Raw genomic sequence first — 23,756 nt, 5'->3', positions numbered from 1 at the left:
AACAGAAACAATACCTCTTCTCTACTGTGTTAAGGTAGACAACAAGCTACAACCTAGTTTTCGTCAAACGAGCCGTCCTCTGACCTGGAGGAATAACATTGATCTCTATGAGCAGCCAGCTGTGAGTCGAGTCAGGGACCGTCTACAAAGTGCAATACCGAAAACAGATGTATTAGTTAATGAGAGTTGATGAGACTTTCAAGGCTATAGAGTCGTTCTCTATCTTACCCGAAGAACCAAAGCCATCTGTAAACTAAGGGAGGGAGAAATGAGTTAGCTGTGAGGTGCCTGACAGTCAGCCTGGTGAGAACATTTCACACTCACTGTAAAAGGCTCAGGACTGTTAGAAGCTGTTTTTCCATTTCACTGTGCTTTGTTTATGACCATGTGAGAGCTTAGGAGGAACAGCACATGTGCAAGAGTTTCTTTGCGTCTGTTTGTACCTCATTGGGTTTACAAGCTGCCCACAGACATGGAGGGTTTGGAACGGCTCGAGGAGGCTCACTCTAATTACTTTCACTGGTGATTCACATTGAAAACGGACTGCGTGGTAAACAACCACTGACTAATGGGTGACCAAAGTACGTTAAGGCCGGGCTAAACATGTCTGGATTCCAGGCATGGGTATGTAATGTCTAATCTGTCATGATGACAGATAAAATGCATTTCAGAAGGAAAGTATGTGATGTATCTGCAAACTCCCTCTGTTAAAAGCCAGATGTAGAAGCTCCGCCAGGGAAACCACCCTGACATGGCGTGAAGTGTACTTTCTAAAGAATTTGGTAGCAATCAGGGGCGAGGAGAGCTACTGAGATACAACATGGAGATCACAACACAGTGTAGACAGTGGTAGACAATGTTGTTATTGAGGACAAGCAAAGCCATTTCCAGTACAACCCTTCTCCTCATAGCAGTCGCCTCTCTGAAGGAAAGGATTGAGGGTACAGGCTTCACAGACACTGAACAGTAGGTGAAGGAATTTGGTGATGTGATTAGATATCAAGGTATGACAGAAGAAAGAGAAGCATCATCCTGATATCCTGCCTTTTTATTTGTTCCTCAATATCCTTGCAGTACCGTCACACAGCACGCAAACTCTCCCCATCGCTGGAGTCACCATAAAACCAGAGGGAAGGGAAACAGAGACAGAAAGAAAAGGGGAAATACGATAAAAAAAAAGGGGGCTTTGGGTCAGTGGTCCAGCTTCATTCCCCAAAGACTTTCTCAGAGATGCCTCTCACATCATACATACGATGAGTATTAGGGCCACATTGAGGGAGAAAAAAAATCTAAAATTTCGAAAATAAAGTCATAATATTACAGGAATTACAAAAGTAAAATTTCAAGAGAAAAAAAACATAATTTTTAGGAATACTACATGAACCAGTCAAACAGGTGAAAAGACAGTCAGAGGCAGCTGCTGTTTGTCTGGGGTTGCGTCCACGAGAATGTGAGGGACGTATGTATGGACGGACTGACAACCCTAAAACAATATGCCTCCGGCTCTGACTGTTGCCGGTGCGGAGACGTAACAATGCACAATTATGTACCTGTATTCGAAACATCTACGTATGACATTTTTGTGATATATAAGCTGAAGTTGAAAAGGAAAGCCATATATACAAGATGCATTTGACTTTAACGGATGCAACATGTTCAGTATATCAATGTTATTGCTGCATTAACCCTTGACATCTCCTCGCTCCGTCAGTCCTCTGACAGGGTGTGACCAGGAGCAGTAGCTCTGGACTGACCTGTGCCATGAAGACCCAGAAGGCCCGAGATGTTAAACCAGCGTCACCTTCCTGCCGACGGAAGTCTCGCTTCACCTTACGAGGCAGGAAGAAGAAGGACGGGGTGATCCGAGGCAAGCTTCGCATCCGCTCGCTGCCTGGAGCCTTCCTGGTGCTGGGGGTGATTGTAGTGGTGGTGGGCACCGCTCTGGCCGTGGCGGGTTACTGGCCGTACCGGATATCCAGGCCGTCCATCCTGGGAGCTGCAGAGAGAGAAAGTATCTCTGAGTCACAGAGTTCTGGTTGGAGTCTGGGAGCTAAGGACCTCTTTTCCACAGCCAGCCTCATCCACAGTGAACGAATGAAGCTGCTGGGGCCTGTCATCATGGGGGTGGGACTCTTCATCCTCATATGTGCCAACACAGTCCTGTATGAGAACAGGGACAGAGAGACTCAGATGCTGCTGGCTCAGATGCGCAGCGTTATCTGCTCCGTGTCTGCGGCCGTGCCCTCGGCGGACCTTAAGGAAATAGCGGCCGCCAACTCGATGGCCAAACACTACCAGTGGGTGAGCAGTTTACCAGCTGCCCATCTCAACATCCTCTGTCTGCAGCAGCTGGCCAGCTCTGAGCCGCTCCTCCAGACCAGACATCCCAGAGACCACGAGGACAGTGTGGAGGGCATCTACCAACAGGCCGTGCTCCAGACAGAAGCCATCCACCACCAGGAATCAGAGCCGCCGCCGCCCTCCCTCCACTCCTCCCACTCCGACTCATGCAATTCCAGTCAGACAGACTTTAACACGCAGTCCGGGGCTGAGCACAGGGGCGGCGTCAGCTTCGATCTGCACGCCACCCAGCTCGTCAAGCTCAACAACTGCCTGGTGTCTGCCAGCTCCATGTCCACCCTGGGGGTGGACGAGGTGGATATCCCGGCCGCTCAGCCGAGGCGCTGCTACAGTATGAGCTACAGGACTAAGCCTTATGTAGCCGGAACTGGTGCGTGCCCGGAGGAAGGCCTCCACACGCCCGCAGAGGAGGGTCAGAGAAATCGGGAGAGGAGAGAGGCGGGCTCACAGGTTTGTGTCAACATCCGGGGGCAGGCGGCGGATGCTGCGGAGGAGCAGACTCACCGGAGCTGGCCTCGGCTGGACTTGGGCTGTGGCAGACGCTACCTGAAACTAGAGAACAAAGAGGACTCTGTGGACAAACTGCTGGACCAGTTAGAGCAGCAGTGCTCCCAGTGGGATAAGAGCTTTGGCTCTGGGCCTTTCCAGTGATGGTGGGTTTAGTTTCACAGAAATTATATTTTCCCCTGGATTTAAAAACTGCACTATATTTTTGTTTTAAATTGTGTGTGAGGCCGACAGAAACTGAGCCCTACGTCGTTTGGAGTACAGTTTTTCTCACAAGGATCTTCCAATACTTCAGCCTGTTCTCTGTCTTCAGTGGAATACTGATGCACGGAGCTTACAGTCTTTGCTTGGCTGGATGCAGAAGATGTTCGTATCGTCGAAGTGGAGGAACAATATGCCGATCCCACACTGTCAGAGACGGGAAAAGCAGTTTGACAGGCTGTTCTCTTCGGTTTGGGTTGGCAGCAATGCGAGAAATGAACTTGTTTCTCAGTGCCAAAATGCATTTGCCTGTTTCCAGCGGCGAGCACAACCCAGAGAAGAAGAGACAGAGGGGAGGAGGGAGGATTGTTTTCACTGTGCAATCACTTTTGAACCAAACTACCTGGAGCCCTGAGCCCATGAAGTGCTGACAGCTCTACAAAAATGGGACTTTTTCCTCAGCTGATGTCCCATATTCCAAATGCAATGCATGACAGTGATGTACAGTATGTTACATCTTAATACTTATGCAGAGTTATGTCATTGTTGGTTTTATGTGTATAAGACGTAATGATAGTTAAAGGGTTATTCTGGTTTATTACAATCTGGGTCCTATTTTCTCACATATGGCCGTTACTCCTGCAGCATCCACGGGGACAACGTCGCACTCACTAACTCCACTGCTGAGGCCTGGGAACATGACGAGGGGCCAGATGCATAAATGATGCGTACACACAAAAACCATTCGTACGCAACTCCCCGCACGTAAATTGGTCTTTGTAAACACAGACTGTGTCACCTCACTCATTCCTTTGACCAGTGAAAATACAAAATTAGCCGAGACACGTAATTTAACATAAAATAAAATAAACAACTTCTCGGCTTCATTCATTATCATCATTATAAGTTTTACTGTTCACACAGCAATAACAATTTTACAATCATAAAAAGAAATAATGTGGTTTTTTTCAGCATCGTTTCATATCCTGATTATTTATTGTGAGTCATTCTGTAATTGTCTGATACTATTTGAATATTTACTGATCACAGTGTTGGAGCCTGGAGCCTCATTAAGTAAATTGATACCTCCTATCTGTAAGGCCAGGAACACACTGACACCTCGCAGCTGGCGTCTCACCTATTCAATCAATTAATCAATATGAATCAGTATTTTTATATGTTAACATCCAGCAGCTCAGTGGTGCAGCGGTCAGCACCTTCCCCTCACAGCAAGAAGGCTCTGGGTGCACGTTGTTGTCTGGGTGCTCTGTTTTCCTGCCTCACTGGCAACTCTAAATGAATGGGAGTGTGAGTGTTTGTGTGTCTTTATGTGCCAGCCCAGTGATTGTCTGGCAAATGTCAGTTGGCACTGGCTGCAGCCAAAAGAATCTACTGATGCAGCTTTAAGTTAAACAAGCTTAAGAACCCGAGCATCCGATGACTGTACTTAATGCCAGGAACACAGTGGTGTGTGGTGTGTGTGTGTGTGTGTGTGTGTGTGTGGCGGCTGCAGCACGTCTCGGCTTCCATTTCGGTGCAGGTTACAGTGACACACTGCCTGTGTGATCTAGAGATTCAGCATCTCACCTGTTTTTCAGTCTCCCAGCAGAAAGAAAGAAGAAAATACCTGTGTGTGATGTCATAGTGACATCACAGCAGCAACATCACATAAAACTGACTCCTTCCACCATAGTTTCTATGTCTAGGCTGAATCTGAATGTGACACGGACATGAAAAAATATAATTATATTTTTAACCATTTCAGCAGCTGCATGTGGAGACTGAGACGTTTTAGTTTTCTGTCAAAAATAAATTAGAAATGAACTTATAATGAAAAAAAATCCAACGCTCCAGTAACCTGTAAACTCTCTGTAGAAAGCCAGAGCTGCAGCAGCAGAGACGCAGCACTTCTTTCTCGTCTTTCTTCTCTGTGTCTGATCACTTGTGGCACAGACAGTGTTTTTATATGCGAACTGATTGATTAAAGGAGGGTCTTCATCCATTTATTGCCCAATTTCTCAATGAGTGAGATTTATAAAGTGGAGCCACGAGAACACATGGCTAACTCTGATGAGAAGAATGTGTATGTATATTTCTGGTTTTGTGCTTACACATAGTTTTAATCATGAATCTACACAGAGTTTTATGCATCTGGCCCCTGATTTTTGGAGTGGACTCTGGGTAATAATTATACGGTTTGCCTTATGGACAGCTTATCATGATCATGGGTCCTGGGCATTATTTTCACAAAGGGCCCTTATCCAAACACACACACACACACACACACTCACACACGTACCATGAGCACCCCAACACAGCACATAGCCAGTCACCTTCACACACACAGTCATGCAGTTATGTTTATTACATTAACCACGTTTTAGCTCTGTGCGCTGCTCTGCCTACACCAGCATATTTTACTCATCTTTAAGGGTCAAAACAGAAACCAGATGTGAGTAAATAAACCATCCTCCTACTGAAGGAACAGAGAAATGAGAATCATATGCAGCTCAGAGCCGCAGCCGGGATCAAACAGCTAAACACGGCACAGCATGCCAGATGCAAATCTTCTCCCAAGACCACCACTCTGCCCTCCTGGACAATATCTGAGTCAGCAACCATAAACCATAGCATGTTCAGGTCTGTGTCATCCATGTAATGAACTTAGTTCAGTGCTTAATGTTCCTCTTAGACATGTTTTAAACTCTGTTAAAGTATTTTGTTTAGCTTGATTTTCTCACATAAAAAGTGAAAAACAAGCTCATCTCCTCCTATTTCCTGATTGAGAAACCTGGATCAGGCCTTGAGCCCCGCCCACCACCTGCTGGCTCCAGGTGGACAGGTGAAACATCAGAGAGACTCAGCCACATGTTTGAGCCTCAGTCAGACCCAGACTCAGAGGAGGAGTCTGAGACCAGAACCAGAGACTAGCAGACGGATCAGAGCGGTTAGCGCAGTTAGCATCTTGTATTTGTTTATGTAGTTTGTTAGCTTGTAACTGGCAGTGGCTGACACAGTGTTAGTGGCTGTTGCTAATGCATCAGGTTTCAGGTTTATTTAGCCCCGCCCCCCCACTCCCACAACTTGACAGGATTGGTTCCTTAGGTTTGTGACGTATGAAACCCTGGCTGTCTGAATCTGTGTTTATGAGACTGTCATTGGCTCACTGCAGTTTATCCATGAATGCTTCCACATAAGTTCGGTGGTAACACTGTACTTCAAGTCCCCCTGTTCAGTATATTGACATTTTATAAATGGTTTACAACACACTGCAATGTAGTGAGCGGATATAAAGTGTCAACAACTACAACTCCTTGTGTGTATGATAAAATTTGTCTTCATAGAAGTTACAATTGCTGACAAATACTGTATACAAGTAGTAGAAGCACTTAAAATGTCATTATTGCTGTCTATACCTACATTATTATAAACTATTTATTAAATGTTTATATATGGCTTTTAAATGCTTAACAGGGGAACTTCAAGTTACAATATGTAACTTTTCCACATGAAAATGTATTTTTTGTTGAGTTATGTTCTTAAATTTTCCCAAATGTTTCCATTAATTCTCAAACCAGAGAAATCTGTGATTTTAATCGTGGTAACGTTTCATTGGTGACATGACATCATATCCTCTGTGATCATGTGTCAGTGTGTTTGTCTGACAGAAGCTCAACATTGACTTTTATCTAGTTTTAAAGCCACATACACTTTTTACACCTTGGTGGTTTTCAGCTCTATATTTGAACCAGATGAAGGATCTGAAGTTATCAGAGAAACAAGCTGACATAAGTTGCATACTGTGTGTTTAAAGTGTTACCACCAAACAGTGTCACTAAACTGACCCTCTGCTCATGTTTCATGACTCTGTATAGAGACGTCATTGTTCCCAGACCTCAGCTACTAGTGAACTTGGTGTTATTGTCACCAATTAGAAAGACAAAAATAAGAAAAGCTGCATTATCTTTAATAACGAATGAGAATTTCTCTTTGTCGTCCTGCTCCTGGTCGTCTCAGATATCAGCTCGTAATGAAAGCAGGGGCACAGCCTCCTGCCCGTCCCCTGTTGATCTTCTCCTTTCAGAATGCACCCACTATTTATGAGGAGGCCCTGCCCACTCACATCCACATCCACCCCCGCCCTCCGCCCTCCGCCCTCCGCCCTCCCCAACCTTTGATCAAATGGACAGAATTGATTGCGCAGACCAGGCGGGTCCGCAGCTCTGGTTAGATTTAGTGAGATGATCAGTGTTACTGCATACAGCTGGGTGTGTGTCATAGAGGAGAGGGAATATAAATCAGAGTATCACCCCCCCCCACTCCCCCACCCCCCACCTCCTTCCCTCCCTTTACACCCAGTGCAGAGGTGACCCCTCCTCGTTTGAATCGACAGTCTCTCTGGTTTTCTTTCTGTCTGTGCTGCCTGTTCTGTATGCCATGTGACCCTTTGTGTTCTGTATGTATACCAAGCAATATGAGCGGTCCGACAGAACAATCGGCGGCTGTGTCGACCACATGATTAAACAACATTGCCATGCCTTTGTTGCAAATATAAAGCAAAACAAAAGCAGCTCCTGTTTGCTGTCATCTCTCTTATTCACACTGTCAAGGTAACGGCAGCTGGTTGTATATGTATGCAGCAAATCATCTCGCCGCGCTCGCTCCTGCGACCCCATCCCTCACCCCGAAGGAGACTTTGCATTCCATCCATATTCCTTAGGCTGAAAACATCCATCTGGGACCAGCGAGCGCTGCGTTCACTTTATCACCTGATGAATGAAAATGGATTTTTTCCCCTCTCCCGCTCTACAGCACCAGCCTGATATTTCGAAGCAGTCCTGAGCAGGGGTGGGGAGGGGTGGCGGTGGGGAATTCCCCAGTTGCAATTATTCTCAGCAGAGCCTCCTGCAGGTTCCAAATTTTTCCCTTCTTATTAGATTTTATGGTCCCTTCCGGGCAGGTATGCAGTCCCCCGCCATCTCTTTTTATTTAATTGGTCATTTACAAGATGGCTTCTGGGTTCGTACCAGCTCGTAAAGCGAGCAGGCAGGACCTCCTGCCCTCTGTGGCAAAAGCACAGGAAGGTAGAGGATTGCGAGGCTGCAGGAGGGCAAGAGGGTGCAGATGTGAAAACTCTGGGCTCATAATTTTCAGACATCTGCTCAGCTGATCTGTCGAGCTTTCACCACACTGCCAACCACAACAGAGCAGAACCAGGAAAGAGAGGTTGCTGTAATGAATGACTCTATTGATTCAAGATGCAGCCAGGGGACCATTTGCACTAGCATGTGAATGTTGCTCTCCATCAGTTAATATACCCAACTCATTAGTATTTGGCAAGCAGGGATTAATGAAACAGTGGCATCTCCAAAATGAAGCAAGAGCAGGATAATTATTTCCACATTGTCTGAAGCTTGTATTTTCACCCTGTTTATCAGTGTTTCAACTCATTTCCTACCGAGGCTGTACACGTTGCTGCTGACGCCGTTCTAAAGCACACGTGGGAGTTTCACAGTGTGGATTTCATAATGTGTTCTTCCAGTCTCCCCTGAGGCATTTGTTCTTGATTCATTTCACTTCAGTGTGGAAATCAAAGTTGGTAATATGCAGTCTCTGCTCTCAACTCAAATTTACAGTTGCACCACCATGAGAGCGTATGAAGCAGATACACTGTTCACCACAAGATACTTCGAACACAACATCACAGAGCCGCTGTCACTAAACTCACTTGCTGTTGTAACTCAAGAAGAGATCAAGCTTCTGCACACTGACATTCACACCTCATTGAAACCAGTGGCTGAAGATCATGTGTCTGTATCAATGATTGGCTGACATGACACTATGGTTACAGACCAAGCTCAACCATGGGAGAAACCAACACCTGCAGTTCCTCTAATGACCACTAGAGTCTGGCTCCAACAGTGAGTCAGTCCCCATAGACTCCCATGTTAAAATGTCCAACTTTACAGCAGATATAAACATGTTTACAGCCTGGTACAAAAACAGTTTGGGTCTCTAGAGCTCATTTCCTCCATCATGACACCTGTTTATATAACTCACTTGTGTACATTTTATTAAGGTTAAAGTTATGTATAATTGAGGGCGTGGCCTCTTTGAGTGACAGGTGGGTGAGCATATGCTTGCCACAAGCCGGCATGCACTGAAGTCTCGACTCCACATGCCCCTCCTCTTTGACCATTTTTGGATTAGCTGGGAGTTAGGGGCGGAGTCAAACACTGCCAATATGGTGACAGTGGAGCAGCTCACTCTGAGCTCCAGAAACCTGTGAGTGACGTCACAGAGGCTACATCAGTCTTTATTTACAGTCTGTGGGCTAAACCTGCTGCTGAGCTTTTCTTGTTAATGAACCACTTGCTTATAACCATTAGAGAAAGATGAGTCCTTATTCTTAAACCATGCACAAACTAGCTAGAAATGTAGCATCATGCAAATAAATAAATTAAAAAAATAAAAAATACACAAACACAAATACTGCAACAATCACTTACATAGACTGTATGGTACACAGACTGTACATAAAGGTGTGGAAATGACAACAAACCTAACTTTATTACGTTTTTACAAAATTATTGGCAAAAAATTCTCCTTCCTATTTGGTGGCCCTCTTGCAACGCCTATATCCACAATCAGACAGATAAAACAATGCAAGGAGCTGCGTTAGTTGGGGTGTGTTGTGCTATGATGTGTCAGGAAACTTGATTTATACTCTCTCCGTGCTGCATGTCAGATGGTCAGATAGTGTTGGAAACCCCCCTCTCCCCACAGCGCTCTGATCTCTGTGACTTTTTCCAAAACCGACGAGCTGACATTCAAACCCACTTCACAGTGTGATCGACCAGCTGTGTGGACCTGAGGAACGAGCCAGGCATTGTACTACTCTCTTACTATTTTTCTATTCCTGATATGATTATTTTTGCAACTTTTCATGTGAACAGACGAGTGCAACATTTTTCCAAGAGAGGCTGTTTGAAATGCTGTGCCATTATCTCCATATTTAAATGATATAGCATCTCTCTTCTCTCATTTGTAGCACAACTGTTTGTGGCACTTTTTGCTGTGAAAACTTGTTGTTTCGGCTTGTGATCTATCAAACAAATGAAGACAGGTCAACACAATGCAAAAGCCACAACACAAATGCAAATTAAGCCACAGTGGAAGTAAGCAGCGGCCCGTCTATACTGTTGGTCCAGGTAGCCGGGAGACTTTTTTGACTGGGAACGTTTTTGAAGAAGTTTGAGAAGTAAGTGAAACGTTGTTGCTAGCTGTGATTAATGTCACTATGTGATTGTCACAAATGAGCAATGTTGTTCACTGTGTTTATATTTTCATATTCATGTGCTCTGCCATCCAACGTCAGGTTATTGTGAAGCTAGCCATGCAGTAACATTAGCATTACGTCACTTAGGTAACGTTAGTCAATCAGATGAATGTAAAGCTGTACCCGTGTAGGGAGACATATCAGTGATATTAGACTTTACAGTGAAACATAACAGTGAGACATTACAGTGAAAGTAGATAAATTGTAGAGATTGTTCATTGTGCAATTAAACCTTGTGTAAAAGGAACATTACATTTAGTCTGCCATATATGGAACAACAGTTTTCAAAGTAAACTGATTAATTTCCTTGATAAAATAATACAACCAAAGCCTCAGTTACCTCAATTGGATATAAAATTACAGTTGTAGGTAATGTTAGATGGCACAGTACATAAATATGAAAATATAAACACCTTGAATAACATTGCTTATTTGTGTCATGCAATTGTGTTGTGGCTTTTTTATTTGTATTGCGGCTTTTGTATTTATATTGAGGCTTTTGTACTTGTGTTGTTGCTTTTGTATTTGTGGCTTTTGTATTTGTGTTGTGGCGTTTGAATTTGTTTTGCGGCTTATGCATTGTGTTGTGGCTTTTGAATTTGTGTTGTGGCTTTTGAATTTGTGTTCTAGCTTTTGAATGTGTGTTATGGCTTTTGAATTTGTGTTGTGGCTTTCGTATTTGTGTTATAGCTTTCGAATGTGTGTTATGGCTTTTGAATTTGTGTTGTGGCTTTTGTATTTGTGTTGTGGCTTTTGAATTTATGTTGTGGCTTTTGAATTTGTGTTTTGGCGTATGCATTGGGTTGTGGCTTTTGTATTTGTGTTGTGGCTTTTGAATTTATGTTGTGGCATTTGTATTTGTGTTGTGGCTTTTGAATTTATGTTGTGGCTTTTGTATTTGTGATGTGGCTTTTGAATTTTGTATTTGTGTTGTGGCCTTGCATTCATGTTGTGGCTTCTGTATGTGTTGACCAGTCTGGGGCACCATAGTTCCAGCATTTGTTTCTTCTGCTCTTTTCACCTCTGTCATTATGAGTGAATACCTGGACGCAAGCCTGGGGGTCAGTACATCTGAGTTCGAGACCCCTGGACTGACCCTTACATCACTCCATGCTGTAATACAGCCATACTCTAAAATCCAACAAATCTGCACTTTCTACACAGATAACTGATTTAGCTTGATTACAGAGGATTTAACATGAGCCCGGATTGTTCAGGTCTTTGAAACCTGCTTTACACTTATCTGGAGCTGCTGTCACAGTAACCGTCCTTCAACTCAAACTTTCACAAGGTCAGACTGATTCAGAATTAGTTGGATCACACTGAAGCCTTTAAAAGTTCACTGCATCTTTGAACTCATTTTCAGATATGACTGACTCCTTCTGCTCTTTTCCTCTGAGGCTTCAACGGAGAATGTTGTTGTAATTATGGATTTCCAAAGAGAACATGTAGGCTGGTGAGAAACCACAGAGGCCTTTTAGTGTCAGGCACATAAGCAGCTGAAAAGTTAAACAATTAAAGTTCCTGTTATTTGAGCTATAAAACAAAAAAAAAATATGACAAAATCTCACAACCAGAGTTCAAGCTCACACACTGGAAGAAGAACTAACTTCCTGGAAAGAGGTAAGTGTTACTTGACCACCTCACAAATCAAATGTGTTTTTCTGAACAGCTACACTTGAAGGCGGGTTGAAAAGCCAGCTGTCATGTCGAGGGAGGAGATGCAATATCATTTAAATATGGTAATAATGGCACACAGTTTCACACAGTCAAAGTGCTTAAAGCAGTAAATGTTAATTCACATGAGGTGGGAGTAAGTCACATGTGCAAGTCTCAAGTTACTGTGGTGAGAATCGAGTCAAGTCACATGAAATTCTGATGATCTCCTCCAGTTTTCCACATTTAATCAGTTAATATTTCTATGTTAAGCAACACTGAGGATATCTCTTAAAGAGAAAATTGAAATGGGAATACAGAACGGGGAAAATCAGCAGCCCCTCCCACCTCACACTTCTATGGTGTTTTGTTGTTGTAGGATTTGAAACTCTTCAGGTCTCTCTGCAGCTTCATAATAAAATGTTATTAAATATGACTTAACACTGTGCAGATTCCTGAGGGATCTTATCAGCAGAGCCTTTTTCCACCCACCAGGAGCCCAGCCAGCAGATGACTGAGCTCTTACAGAGTCACACAGATAGCAGCACGAACACTCCCCCTGTTTCCACGCTGCTTTTCTCTTCCTGTAGGTCTCCGCTGTTGTCAAGTTTTCCAGATCAATAATGTGGAGAGCTTGCTGAGGCGCAGTTTGTTTCTGACTGAGAAGACATTATGCATTTGAACAACCTCTCTCAGAGGAAGGTGACTGAGAGATGATCAGACAGCAGTGTGTGTGTGAGTGTGTGTGTGTGTGTGTGCATGCGTGCTTGCGTTGTGAGAGAAGTGAGCTGGGTGTTCTTCCATTCAGATTCCAAACAGGAAACTGTCAGCAGTTGTCAAGTTTAATGCTGGATTTACTCAAGTGCTCGAACTGTCTGCTCCACCTCTTCCATCTCCACCAAGCAAATCTGTAAAACCACAGGAGTCATAGTTGGCAGCTTCAGGTTTGAATATTAACCCAGGCCCTGATCAACACAATGTGGTGGCCTAGGGTGGCGACACGTGAAGACCTCCTCCCACTTTATGCATAAAAAGTGGGATTTGCTACGGTTATAAAGTCCATAGATTTACATGAACCTACAGCTAACGTACAGGCTAAATACAGATACTACAGCAAACTGTACCTGGCAACATAGATACCACACTAGCCCTCACACTTGAGCTAAAATCTGAATGCAACACGTCATACTGAATATCATTATTTCCATAATAAATGGCAAAAAGTGAAAAAAGTCATTTTGCTATTTTTTTTCTTTCTTCCCAGAAAAAAAAAATCACTTGCCTCTCCGGGCTTTTGTAGGCCTGTATGAAGACTACATGAGTATGTCTATTTAAAAAAATCGCACACAACAAATAGGGCAAGTCCAATAATGGCCGCTGCAATCAACCATTTCACCACGGAGACGGAAACATACAGAGACTTCACAAAAAATCTTCCTGGAGTTGAGGGGGACTGCAGAGTTGATATTAATTCATCACTCACATCATGTAAACTACAACCACTACAAATTTTCACACTAATTTTAAGATGAAAAAGTGATGAGTCTGTTTACACACAATCTTGGTCCATTTATTTCTGTGGATAGGGACACATTTTAAGTCGGCTACAGACTTAAAGGTTTTGGAAACGTAACTAGATTTTAAACATTAATAAAGCAGCAAACATTTTTTTTTTTATGTAAAGATTTAGTGGAGTTATGGCGTCCTGAGCGGTTGTAATCTGAGCCTCTTTATTCTGAGTTTTGGTAGTTGGTCCTGTAGCATGTTAGTGATGAGTCCCTCCTGTTAAACTGTTGGTCCTCCCCACTATAAACACACAGGCTCCACCCACAGGTGTGATGTCACAGTGCAGCACGCAGCATTCAGGTGAAAGTGACCTTCCAGAATTACCTCCACTGAGGAAGAAACCAAACTTTTGTCTAGGAAAGAGATGAGACCAGATCACAGGTGGACTGGACAAATCAGGACTACCAGCGCAAATCCTGGTCAAAACATCCATAAAGTTTTAAAAGTTTTTACTGGCTCTGTCAGTGTCATTGGTGGCCGGTCCCAGTGGATCAGTCCAAGACTGAATTCCTTTCCCAGTCCGACCGTGGAGCCGATACTGATCTGGTTTTCTGAGACGAGAACCCTACAAGCTGTTATACGTTTTCATTAGTGATGGCTAGAGTAGACATGATAACACTAGCTAACTTAATGTTGCTATTGCTAGCTGGCTAACTAACTATTAGACCACGCTAGCATTGCTGTGATATGCTCCATGGCAATGCTAGTGTGGTCTAATAGTTGTTAGCTAACTGCATTGCTGTGAAGCATATCACAGCAATGCTAGCGCTGGCTAATGGTTGTGCTTAGATTGTTTCTTTTTTGTCTCGTGTTCACAGTAACTTTATTCAGTTGAGCTTCTTGTTGTGTGTTTAGTACACTTTCACTGAGCTTTATAACACCTGACTGGTCTGACTGGGAACGTGAAGGGAGGGGAGGGGGAGGTGTGGCCGACGAAGCCTTTGTTTTGTTTTGGTCTGAGACGCTGGTGGAGTGACATCTAGTGGCAGTGACGATCATTTACTGAACCTTTAACTGTGAACAGACCGCATAGGAACAGCGTGCAGTGAGTTGTGTGGATGATCCAGAGTAATGGGTGACACTGTTTCTGCTGCAAACATTTCTAATTACATTCCATTCACTTGCTTTGTACTGTGGTGGAGGCAGAAAATCTAAAAACCTGGACAAAGAAAACCAGAACTATCTTCTGTGCTGAAGCAGCTCTGTGTAGGAGCATTAATTGGCACCATTCCTGCATGTGTGTGACTTGGCTCTAAACACTGAGCCAGCTTGTTGCGTCAGACTTCCTCCCGTGCAGGTCTTTCATTCATATATTCATACTCCAGCCTCTATATGCCGGCTTCTTGCGGACCAGTCCACTGTGACTGAGGTCCTCTCTGACCGCGCTCTCATAAACACGCTGCAGTTGTATTAATGGGAAGATTATGTGTTCATCTGTGTTTACATGTTGAGCCGGGGGTTGATGTTTACAGCTGAGCATATCTGTCCATTTATAGGTTTTTAGTCTGTGTTGTGTGTGTGGTCAGTGTGAAAAGATTCCTTGACTTGTTTACCACTGATCTCAAGGCTGCAGCCATGAATCTGCTCCAGGGCTGCAAAAGCAGGAGGGAGGGGGGCTGAGGGGAGACAAGAGGCAGACAATCTGCTATTCACACAGGATGAAGCTGGATCTCTGTCCAGTTTACCTTTTCTCCTCTCACTCAGCCACCTTTACAACCTAAGACCCAGAGTAGGATCTGACAGTTATTTATGAAGCACAGCACGACTCCCGGAAAACAGTAAGACATTGTCCAGCTCTCTGGCTAGTATGGAAAATAGCACCACTTTATTTTATTATTATGTTTAGATCTTATAAATATAGATATGTGAGGTCATATGTGAAAATATAATGCCAAAATTAATTACAAGATGGTATTAAACAAAGATGCCATTTGTAGTAGACTATAAACAAAACTGCTCATGTGGCTTCAAAACATGAATAAATGCAGCTTATTCACTACATTAAGCTGGGGGAGAATTTGACTAAACTGCAGGGAATCAGCTCGATCCAACCACATTGTTTCACAGTTCCTATAATAGTGCTGCATCTTGCATATATTGCACAGGCACAATAAAACCTCTGTGGACTGTGACTCACCACTCCACAAACAACATGGTGTCCTCCGTCCCTCTGTCCACTTCACCTTTCAGCTACACCCCTAGTTAACTTAAATGCACCTCAAACCAGCAAGTCCTCCAACCAAAATAGCCATATAGGTTGTTTATCCCTTCTCTCTCATAAGACTGAGCATCAACCTCTGAGGCTGGAAAATGAAGTCTGGCTCCAACAGCGAGTCAATCCCCATAGACTCCCATGTTAAAATGTCCAAGTTTACAGCAGAAATAAACATGTTTACAGCCTGGTACAAAAACAGTTTTGGTCTCTCGAGCTAATTTCCTCCTTCATGACAGCTGTTTATATAACTCACCTGTTTACATTTTATCAAAGTTCTGCATAATTGAGGGTGTGGCTTCTTTGAGTGACAGGTGGGTGAGCGTATGCTTGCCACAAACCAGCTCCACTCATGCCCCTCTTCTTCGATCCCCCATTTTTGGATTAGCAGAGTAGGGTCTAATAAAACATGACTATGGGTCCTAATAAGCTGATGCACAGAAGTCCTATGCTGTGGCTTTTATGTTAGGCCAGTCTCTGCCTTAAATGTGGGGAAAATTTGTAATTTCTATTATTGGAAATATCTTCTCAGATATTAAAACGATTTTTCAATAAGCTCATTGTCATCAAGCATTTCAAAAACATGTCCACTGCTGTAGAATCTCTCTTCCATCTCCTGGCAGCTCCTCACAGATAGGAGTGATTTCCTGAAGTAACAAAGTTGATTAAACATCCAGTCATGAAATCAGGATCAAAAATGCATCACTCTTAGTTAGTGATTGCCTTCAAGCTTTACCACTTTAGCAAAAATAAGTAGTCACTTCCAAAATCTTTATCAACATAATAAGCACACATTGCTGGAGCCAAATCTGGAGCTGACTACAAACAAATACTTGAGGAAAAGAGAAGGCAGACAGGCGTATGTAAGTTACCATTATTAGAGTTTCATTCATTGTGTTTGGATTTGTAAATATAGAGATGTATATTGGAGAAATGTAGCAGATAGACTAGATTGATAGATATATACTTTATTCATCCCCTAGGGGAAATTCATGTGTCCAGTAGCTCAATGGTAATAATAAAAATAATAAAAGTTGATAATAAAAAATAATAATAATTAAATGAGTCCACTTATTTGCCTGAAGGCAGAGGGAACAAAGGATCTCTTGAACCTTTCTATTAGCTGCTGTGTTGTGGAGAGGATGGTTGGTATTGTCCAAGATGGCCTCCATCTTACATTGCATGCGTCTCTCCACAACAGTCCTGAGTGAGTCCAGACTGCTGCCAAGCACAGACCCAGCCTTTTTTACCAGCTTGTCCAGTCTCCTTGTGTTCATGTGTGACATGCTGCTGCCCCAGCAGACTGCAGCATTAAAGAGTTACACTGGCCACCACTGACTGATAAAACATGTGCCGCATTTCACTGCAGACGTCAAAGCACCTGAGTATGTACTGTATATTTATCTGTGTGTTTCCATTTATTGTGCAAGCAGTGAAATAAAAGCCAAGATAATTTAATAATTTATTTAAATTTTTGCTCTTATCTAATTTGTCGAGGTCTGCTGATGTCATATGAGCGCACCTGATGACCTATGGGCTTGTTTCTTACAGGAGGACAGTCTCTGCACTTCCATAAAGTTGGGAGACTGGGGCAGCGACTCCGTGACTCACCTGGTAGAGCGCGTACCATTAAGTTCTGAGGACTAACTGCAGCGGCCCAGATTTGAATCCAGCCCGTGACCCTTTGCTGTGTGTCATCCCCTCTCTCTCCTGGCTATCTCTCTCTCACTGCTACTATAACAATGGCATAAGAAGCCAGAAAAAATAAGTAAAAATCTTGCTAAACAAACATAACTAGAAAAATTGCAGTAGAGGGTTTGATATTCTGACTTTTAGCCCCTAAGATGGCGTGAAGCTCCAAAAGTAACTCAATAGCATCTTACATATGACTTCTGCTTCCTTGTAGCCTACATGAAGATATTATACAGCTGTTTTTACAGTAGTGCTCCCCTGGCTGAGTATATTAACTTTCATGAATAAAATTTGTGAAGCGCCCCCTTTACATTAAGCTAATGTTCTTTTTCATGCCCCAACTTTAATCACACTACACAATTAGAAAGTGCTGAAAGGCACAACTGTGGTGATGTTGGCTGTTCCAGTAATTGAGCAATTTTGTTATGAGGGTGGTGTTTCAGTAGCCTTTAGGCTAATGTTAGCGAAATTCTGTTTGGAGGGGGGTTATTTCATTTTATTTTGACCAAATCAAACAGTAGTGTCACGACCGGCTCAAAGCCATAACAGAGAAAATGGGAGGCAACACAAGGAGTTACAGCAAAGAGCCAATTATTTATTTTTAACCAAAGTCAACTCAAAGAATCAAAAATACTGTGAGGTGTGGGAGTCAGTCAATCAGTTGTGGAGAATGGTGTATGAAGTGTTGGGCGGTCAAAAAACAAAAGGATAAGAAGAAGACGGGGTGTCTCGAGCAAAGTCTCTCTCTGTGTCTCACTCATCAGGAGTGTGGGGGGTTCATATAGCCCTGGGAACACCAGGCCTAGGTGTGCCCAATGAGCAATTACCCAACCACACCCACTGGAATCTAGAAGAGAAGAAGTAGACACAAGCAAGCCTCCTGCCCAACAGCCAAAATATCTGCCTGACCAAATACTAAAATAACTCACCCCTAATCTTCATGAGGTTACTTGCGGAGGGTACTTATGCACTAGTGACCGCTGGTGCAGAGAAGCGACCAGTCACTGGCAACCCCCCCCCACAACCACGATCAAGCCCCCAAGACAAATGCTCTAACCTTGTTCTCCGCAACTCTACAAAAAGAACAAAACAGCGGAGCTCAAAGGAGCCATGCTGCTACGCCTAACAGGGACGATAAGCTTTGGCTCCTACACAATTACACACCAGCATGATAACACTTATCTTCCTTTGTTCAACCAAAAGCAGGACTCCAAGCCCGCTCTCTTTAACACAAAAACTCCACTCAACCTGGTGGTGACAGATGACATACATACCAACCCCTCCACTGATTGGACACTCCACTCAGACTGCCTGGGAAAAAAACTCTGCAATCAGAAGCACCCCTGGATGCGATTCACACAAAGATTAATTGCACACAATTAAAGCAAACAAGCTTCCTGCCCATCAGTCAAAGTGGGCGGGGGCGTCACAGTAGTGAGAGATAAAACACCTATATGTGGATCTTGTCTGGGGAGTATTGCCAGTCTAACTCATTGTTGTGCGAGAAGTAGCCTGGCTGTTCACAACAGAAGCGCATTTCTCTCTGCAGGTCAACAAGTGATTGAATGAATATCCACGTTTTGATAAATGGATCATCCTCAGACGTCTTCATTCTTACTGAGACATTTTCTCCTCACGTTATCATATTTGTATCATATTAGTCTAAAACAGCAGTTGGCTTTCCGTGTCATCAAGGCTTAACGGAAGGAATATCTGTGTGTCATCCATGTAGCAATGGAAAAAGACATTGTGCCGTTGGATAACTTGGCCGAGGGGAAGCATGTAAATGGAGAATACAATTGGACCTAAAATTGAACCTTGCTATACACCACAGGTAATGCGAGTTGTGGACGATGCATGTTTACCTATGGTGACCAAATAGGTTCTGTATAAAAGGTAGGAATAAAGTGTCCTTGATGCCAACTGTGTGGCGCGAGTACGGTAATGAGGAAAATGGAAGGGGGCCAACGCCCCACCTGGGGATCACACTCCAGGATATACTATCATACTACTTGATACTAAAACCTTAGATGTTTGTAAAAGGGATGCAAGGACACAAGATTGTTACTGATAAGGCAGAGATGCATTTAAAAAATAAATAAATAAATGGCAGGGACTGGAACTGCTGAAAAGTTAAATGTAAAAGGCAAAAGAAAATAAAGAAATAATAGTACATTTATAGATTTTAAAGAGGGGTAATACAAAATCTTAAAGTAGTTTGTAGATTCTAAAATACCTACCTGACCTGAGTAATCGATCTCGGATCAAACGGATCAAGACCCGATTGCCAATCACTGATAATATTGTTACATCTTAACTTTTAACAATGAAAAATGAAATAACCAATGAATAAGGAGACTTTTAACATTTTAACCCTTTGTAAACATACCATGAGTTTTTACTGTTTTTAACCAATTTTAAAATACATCTTATGAATTGTTTCTCATGACCATATGATCTTTTTAAACCTCATCACAGCATTTTAGTCTTAAAACAGACCATGAAATTGCAATCTTTTTAAACTTATCAGATTATTAGTATATCATCATTTTAACTGGTCACATATAAAGTGTGGGGACCTCACCTGATGTGCCGAGCCTCCCAAGATCACAGCACTCAGCTTCACTTAGTGAAAAGCTAATGCAAGCAAATAATCAGAAACAACCAAAGAACTAAACAACCAAAGAACCAAAAGAACTGAACAACCAAAGAACTAAACAACCAAAGAACTAAACCAAAGAACTAAACAACCAAAGAACTAAACAACCAAAAATTAAAACAACCAAAAAACTAAAGAACCAAAGAACCAAAAAACTAAAGAACCAACCAAATGATCTAAACAACCAAATGTAGCTGGGTGGGAAAACATGACTATACTTGTCCCAGATAGGTATATCCTTGTGATTTTGGGGAACAGTCTGGATACCTGACACCTGCAAGCAAGATCTTGGATAGCAATCGTGCTCTATCCACGATGCGCACCTGCATTGTTTCCAGACATTAAGGACTGTTTTGAAGGTAAATATGCAATAAAAAGCATCTGCTGGCACAAGATATCGAGCGATGGACATGTAAAAGTAATGATCGCCTCTATTTTGTGAACTATTATACACAGATGTATCTGTATTTTTTTGGATGTTAATAGATATCATATGCAAAGAAAGCATGTTGAAAGCAGAGTCCCTGCTGGATGTAATGGTGTCGTGCCCTGCCACCACGCTTTGTGCTACAGGACAATTTCACAAGTTGGTTTATTTAAGTTCGATACATTCATTGTAATATTTCAAGACCTGTGAATGCAAAGTTGTTCAATATGAATTCGTGGGCTCTTTGTGTACGGAGATGCCTCAGTACTAGCACACATATTCAGAGTTATTTGTGCACTCTTTTGTAACAACAGACCGACTTCTACTTGGAATGGGTGTTTTAGCACCAGAAGTTCATGGTTATTGATAGTAGTGAATATTTCTGAAGCTAAGATAAGAGACACGTAGAGAAGAGGCCTCAGCTAGTATTCATTCATTCATTCATTTCATTTTATTAAGAACTGCATATACACCAAGTGTTGTGAAGCACTTTTTAAAAAAGCATTCCTTATCTACTGAACACTATTGTTTTCTGTTCAGAATAAAGACCCCAAAAGATATTTCTGTGTCCTGCGCCTGTTCAATTTTGCCAGGCTACACAAGAAACAAACAACCAATGTTCCAGGTCGATGAACTTCCCTACAGACAAAAAGAAATAATCATCTCATGATATTCATTTATAATGCTCTACTGTTAAAGCTTCCAAACTACTTCTCATCTCTTTAAACAATGAAGTCTTGTAAATACAGCAGAGGATCCATTCCTTGGTTGTTCAGGTGGGAGGACTGGTAACGCTGGTCCATGGTCAGTCCATCCAAACATTGAAATGTTTGTAATAACCAGCCATCAATGCTCCAAAAGCTAAAAGAAAGCGAAACGTCTCCTCTCAGTGTTGCGTGGTAAATCAACACACTGTTGTGAGAGGTTTCTGTATTCTGACCTTTAGCTCATTCAGTCTGGCTCATTTTTCTTTAACTGAAGCTGTTAACACACAAATCCCACCACCAATAGTAATCTTTACAATCATAATCATCTCATTACACATTTTTTTCCATCATTAATTGTGTTCCTGCTAAAAAAAAAAAAAAAAAAAACCTCTCCCAGCAAAGCTGTCACAGCAGCCCCATGTTGACACTATCAGTAATTCCCACAGCCTCTCTCCTCAGCTCTGGATTAAATAGCTGTCAGCTTGCTAGGGATAATTATCATGTGTTATCTGCTTTTTGCTCCTCTCTCGGCTTCTTGATTTCACCGGCTTGTCAGCCCGGAGTATCAGTTTGTGACTAAAGGCTCTGTACGGCTTCTCTCAGCAGCCATAAATCTAATCCCAAGCAAGGCTGCATTGTCGTACTCAGATAGCTTACTACCACTGCAGGGGCTTAAAGAATGAAATAACTTGCATTCATCTTCAAAGGTTCTTCTTCTGTTTCCACTGCTCTCCACGGCCTTCTGAGGACTTTCTGTGGTTCCTGGGAATACTCATACTAACTCCAGGTACTCTCAGGGGGCGCCAGCCTTGCTGTTGATTGTACTCAAGCAGATTTGTTGTCACAAACACAAGAGGAACCATTTTACTACTGCAGCAGTACGGAGCAGGAGACACAATACCCTGAAAAACACATGCAGTGTTTAGCTGTGAGAGGAGGCCATTCAGAGAGGGCTGGAGTCAGCAGTTAGAAAGCAAAAGATTTCTCAGTGTCTAGGGCGACATCACATTCAAAGGCTGCAGGGCAAAACGTTCTATCTATCTATCTATCTATCTATCTATCTATCTATCTATCTATCTATCTATCTATCTATCTATCTATCTATCTATCTATCTATCTATCTATCTATCTATCTATCTATCTATCCATCCATCCATCCATCCATCCATCCATCCATCCATCCATCCATCCATCATTTTTGCAATTTTGAGAAGTGAAAAAAAAAACAAAATTGGACCATTTTTTGAATTTGCTTTTCTTGCTTTTAGTTTGGACACAAAAAACAAATAGGCCACGTGATTTTGGTTTCAAACTAAACAATGATAAAAGGAATCTCAAAAAAACGGACTATTTTTGATTGGTTTTAAAATTGTTTTGATTCTGACACCTAAAACATTTTTTCCATTTTGGTTTTGAATCAAAACACAGATTTACGTTTTTCTTGTTTTGAAATTACAAATAAATGATAAATGATAGATTATCCGATGATATCCAGACCATTTTGGAACTTCAGTGTTGGTAATTTTTTTAGCCGCTTGATAATTATTGCAGCGTTGAGTCCAGACCGACATTTAACTGGGTCCAGCAGTGTGACACACTGTGCTGATGTTCGTGTCGCTCACACTTAAAGTCAAATCTCTCTCTGACAGAGACTTCAGTTGTGACTCTCACAATAACAAACTCAGCTCTGAAGCATCTTTAACAGCCTCTGCACGCTGAGCACACTGCAGAAAGAGCTCAAGTAAAATACATAAATAAAACTGCTGAACAGGAGGAAATATCCACTCAGAGCCCTCCACTTACACGGGGAAACTGAGGAACAAAGATATTCAGCTCCAAGTCAAAGATGATATAGTGTGACTTTAATAGTCATTTGAGTTTTTGCTCGTACATCAGCAGAAGTATAATCTTTCCTTTTAGAGCCACAACCTCCCTCGCTGTGAGTGATCCTCAGAGACAAGCATTACAACACATCGACCGTGTGATGTGATACATGAGCGCATACAGTACACACCCCCAGCCTGGACAGCCATCCCTATATGCCCAATTGTGTTTGACTGTGTGTAACTAGGCAACGGCCACTGGATTGCACTGACAGATCAGCCTGCAGTCAGCGATGATGATTAAGCAATATCAGATGGGAGGGAGTAATATTGTACTGAATATCAGCACGACTGTGATTCGGTTGTAGGTCGCAGGTCGAGCACTGAAGACAATCACAGCTGATATTCAGAACAGCATCACTCCCTCTCGTGTGATATTGCTTCTATACAACAGTTCTACAAGCGCCATATTAGTTAAATAAGCAACAACAGATTATGATTTGATACACTACACAAGTAGTTGTGCAACTGGACTGGTACTGGACTGTTTCCAGGCTCCTTCCCTTCATCCTCTTCTGACGACCACACATCATTTGATCCAAATGT

The 23,756-nt window shown here is 42.6% G+C and overlaps 1 protein-coding gene across 3 annotated transcripts in view; it reads left to right on the top strand.

The window, feature by feature from the left end:
* tmem200b (transmembrane protein 200B) overlaps positions 1 to 23,756 on the top strand; it is a 102,710-nt gene that overhangs the window by 4,757 nt on the left and 74,197 nt on the right. For 2 of the 3 annotated variants that reach the window (XM_056399253.1, XM_056399254.1), the window contains exon 2: positions 1,712 to 7,633. In XM_056399253.1, the coding sequence (XP_056255228.1) occupies positions 1,762 to 3,012 (1,251 nt within the window). In that variant the 5' untranslated portion in view covers positions 1,712 to 1,761 and the 3' untranslated portion in view covers positions 3,013 to 7,633. Of the gene's footprint in view, positions 1 to 1,711; positions 7,634 to 23,756 lie in introns of those variants that run through there. The other variant, XR_008829870.1, reaches the window with a different exon arrangement.

This window comes from Seriola aureovittata, chromosome 16, assembly GCF_021018895.1.
Source record: "Seriola aureovittata isolate HTS-2021-v1 ecotype China chromosome 16, ASM2101889v1, whole genome shotgun sequence".
Classification (NCBI taxonomy): Eukaryota; Metazoa; Chordata; class Actinopteri; order Carangiformes; family Carangidae; genus Seriola; species Seriola aureovittata.
This window is presented reverse-complemented; position numbering and strand designations above follow the sequence as displayed.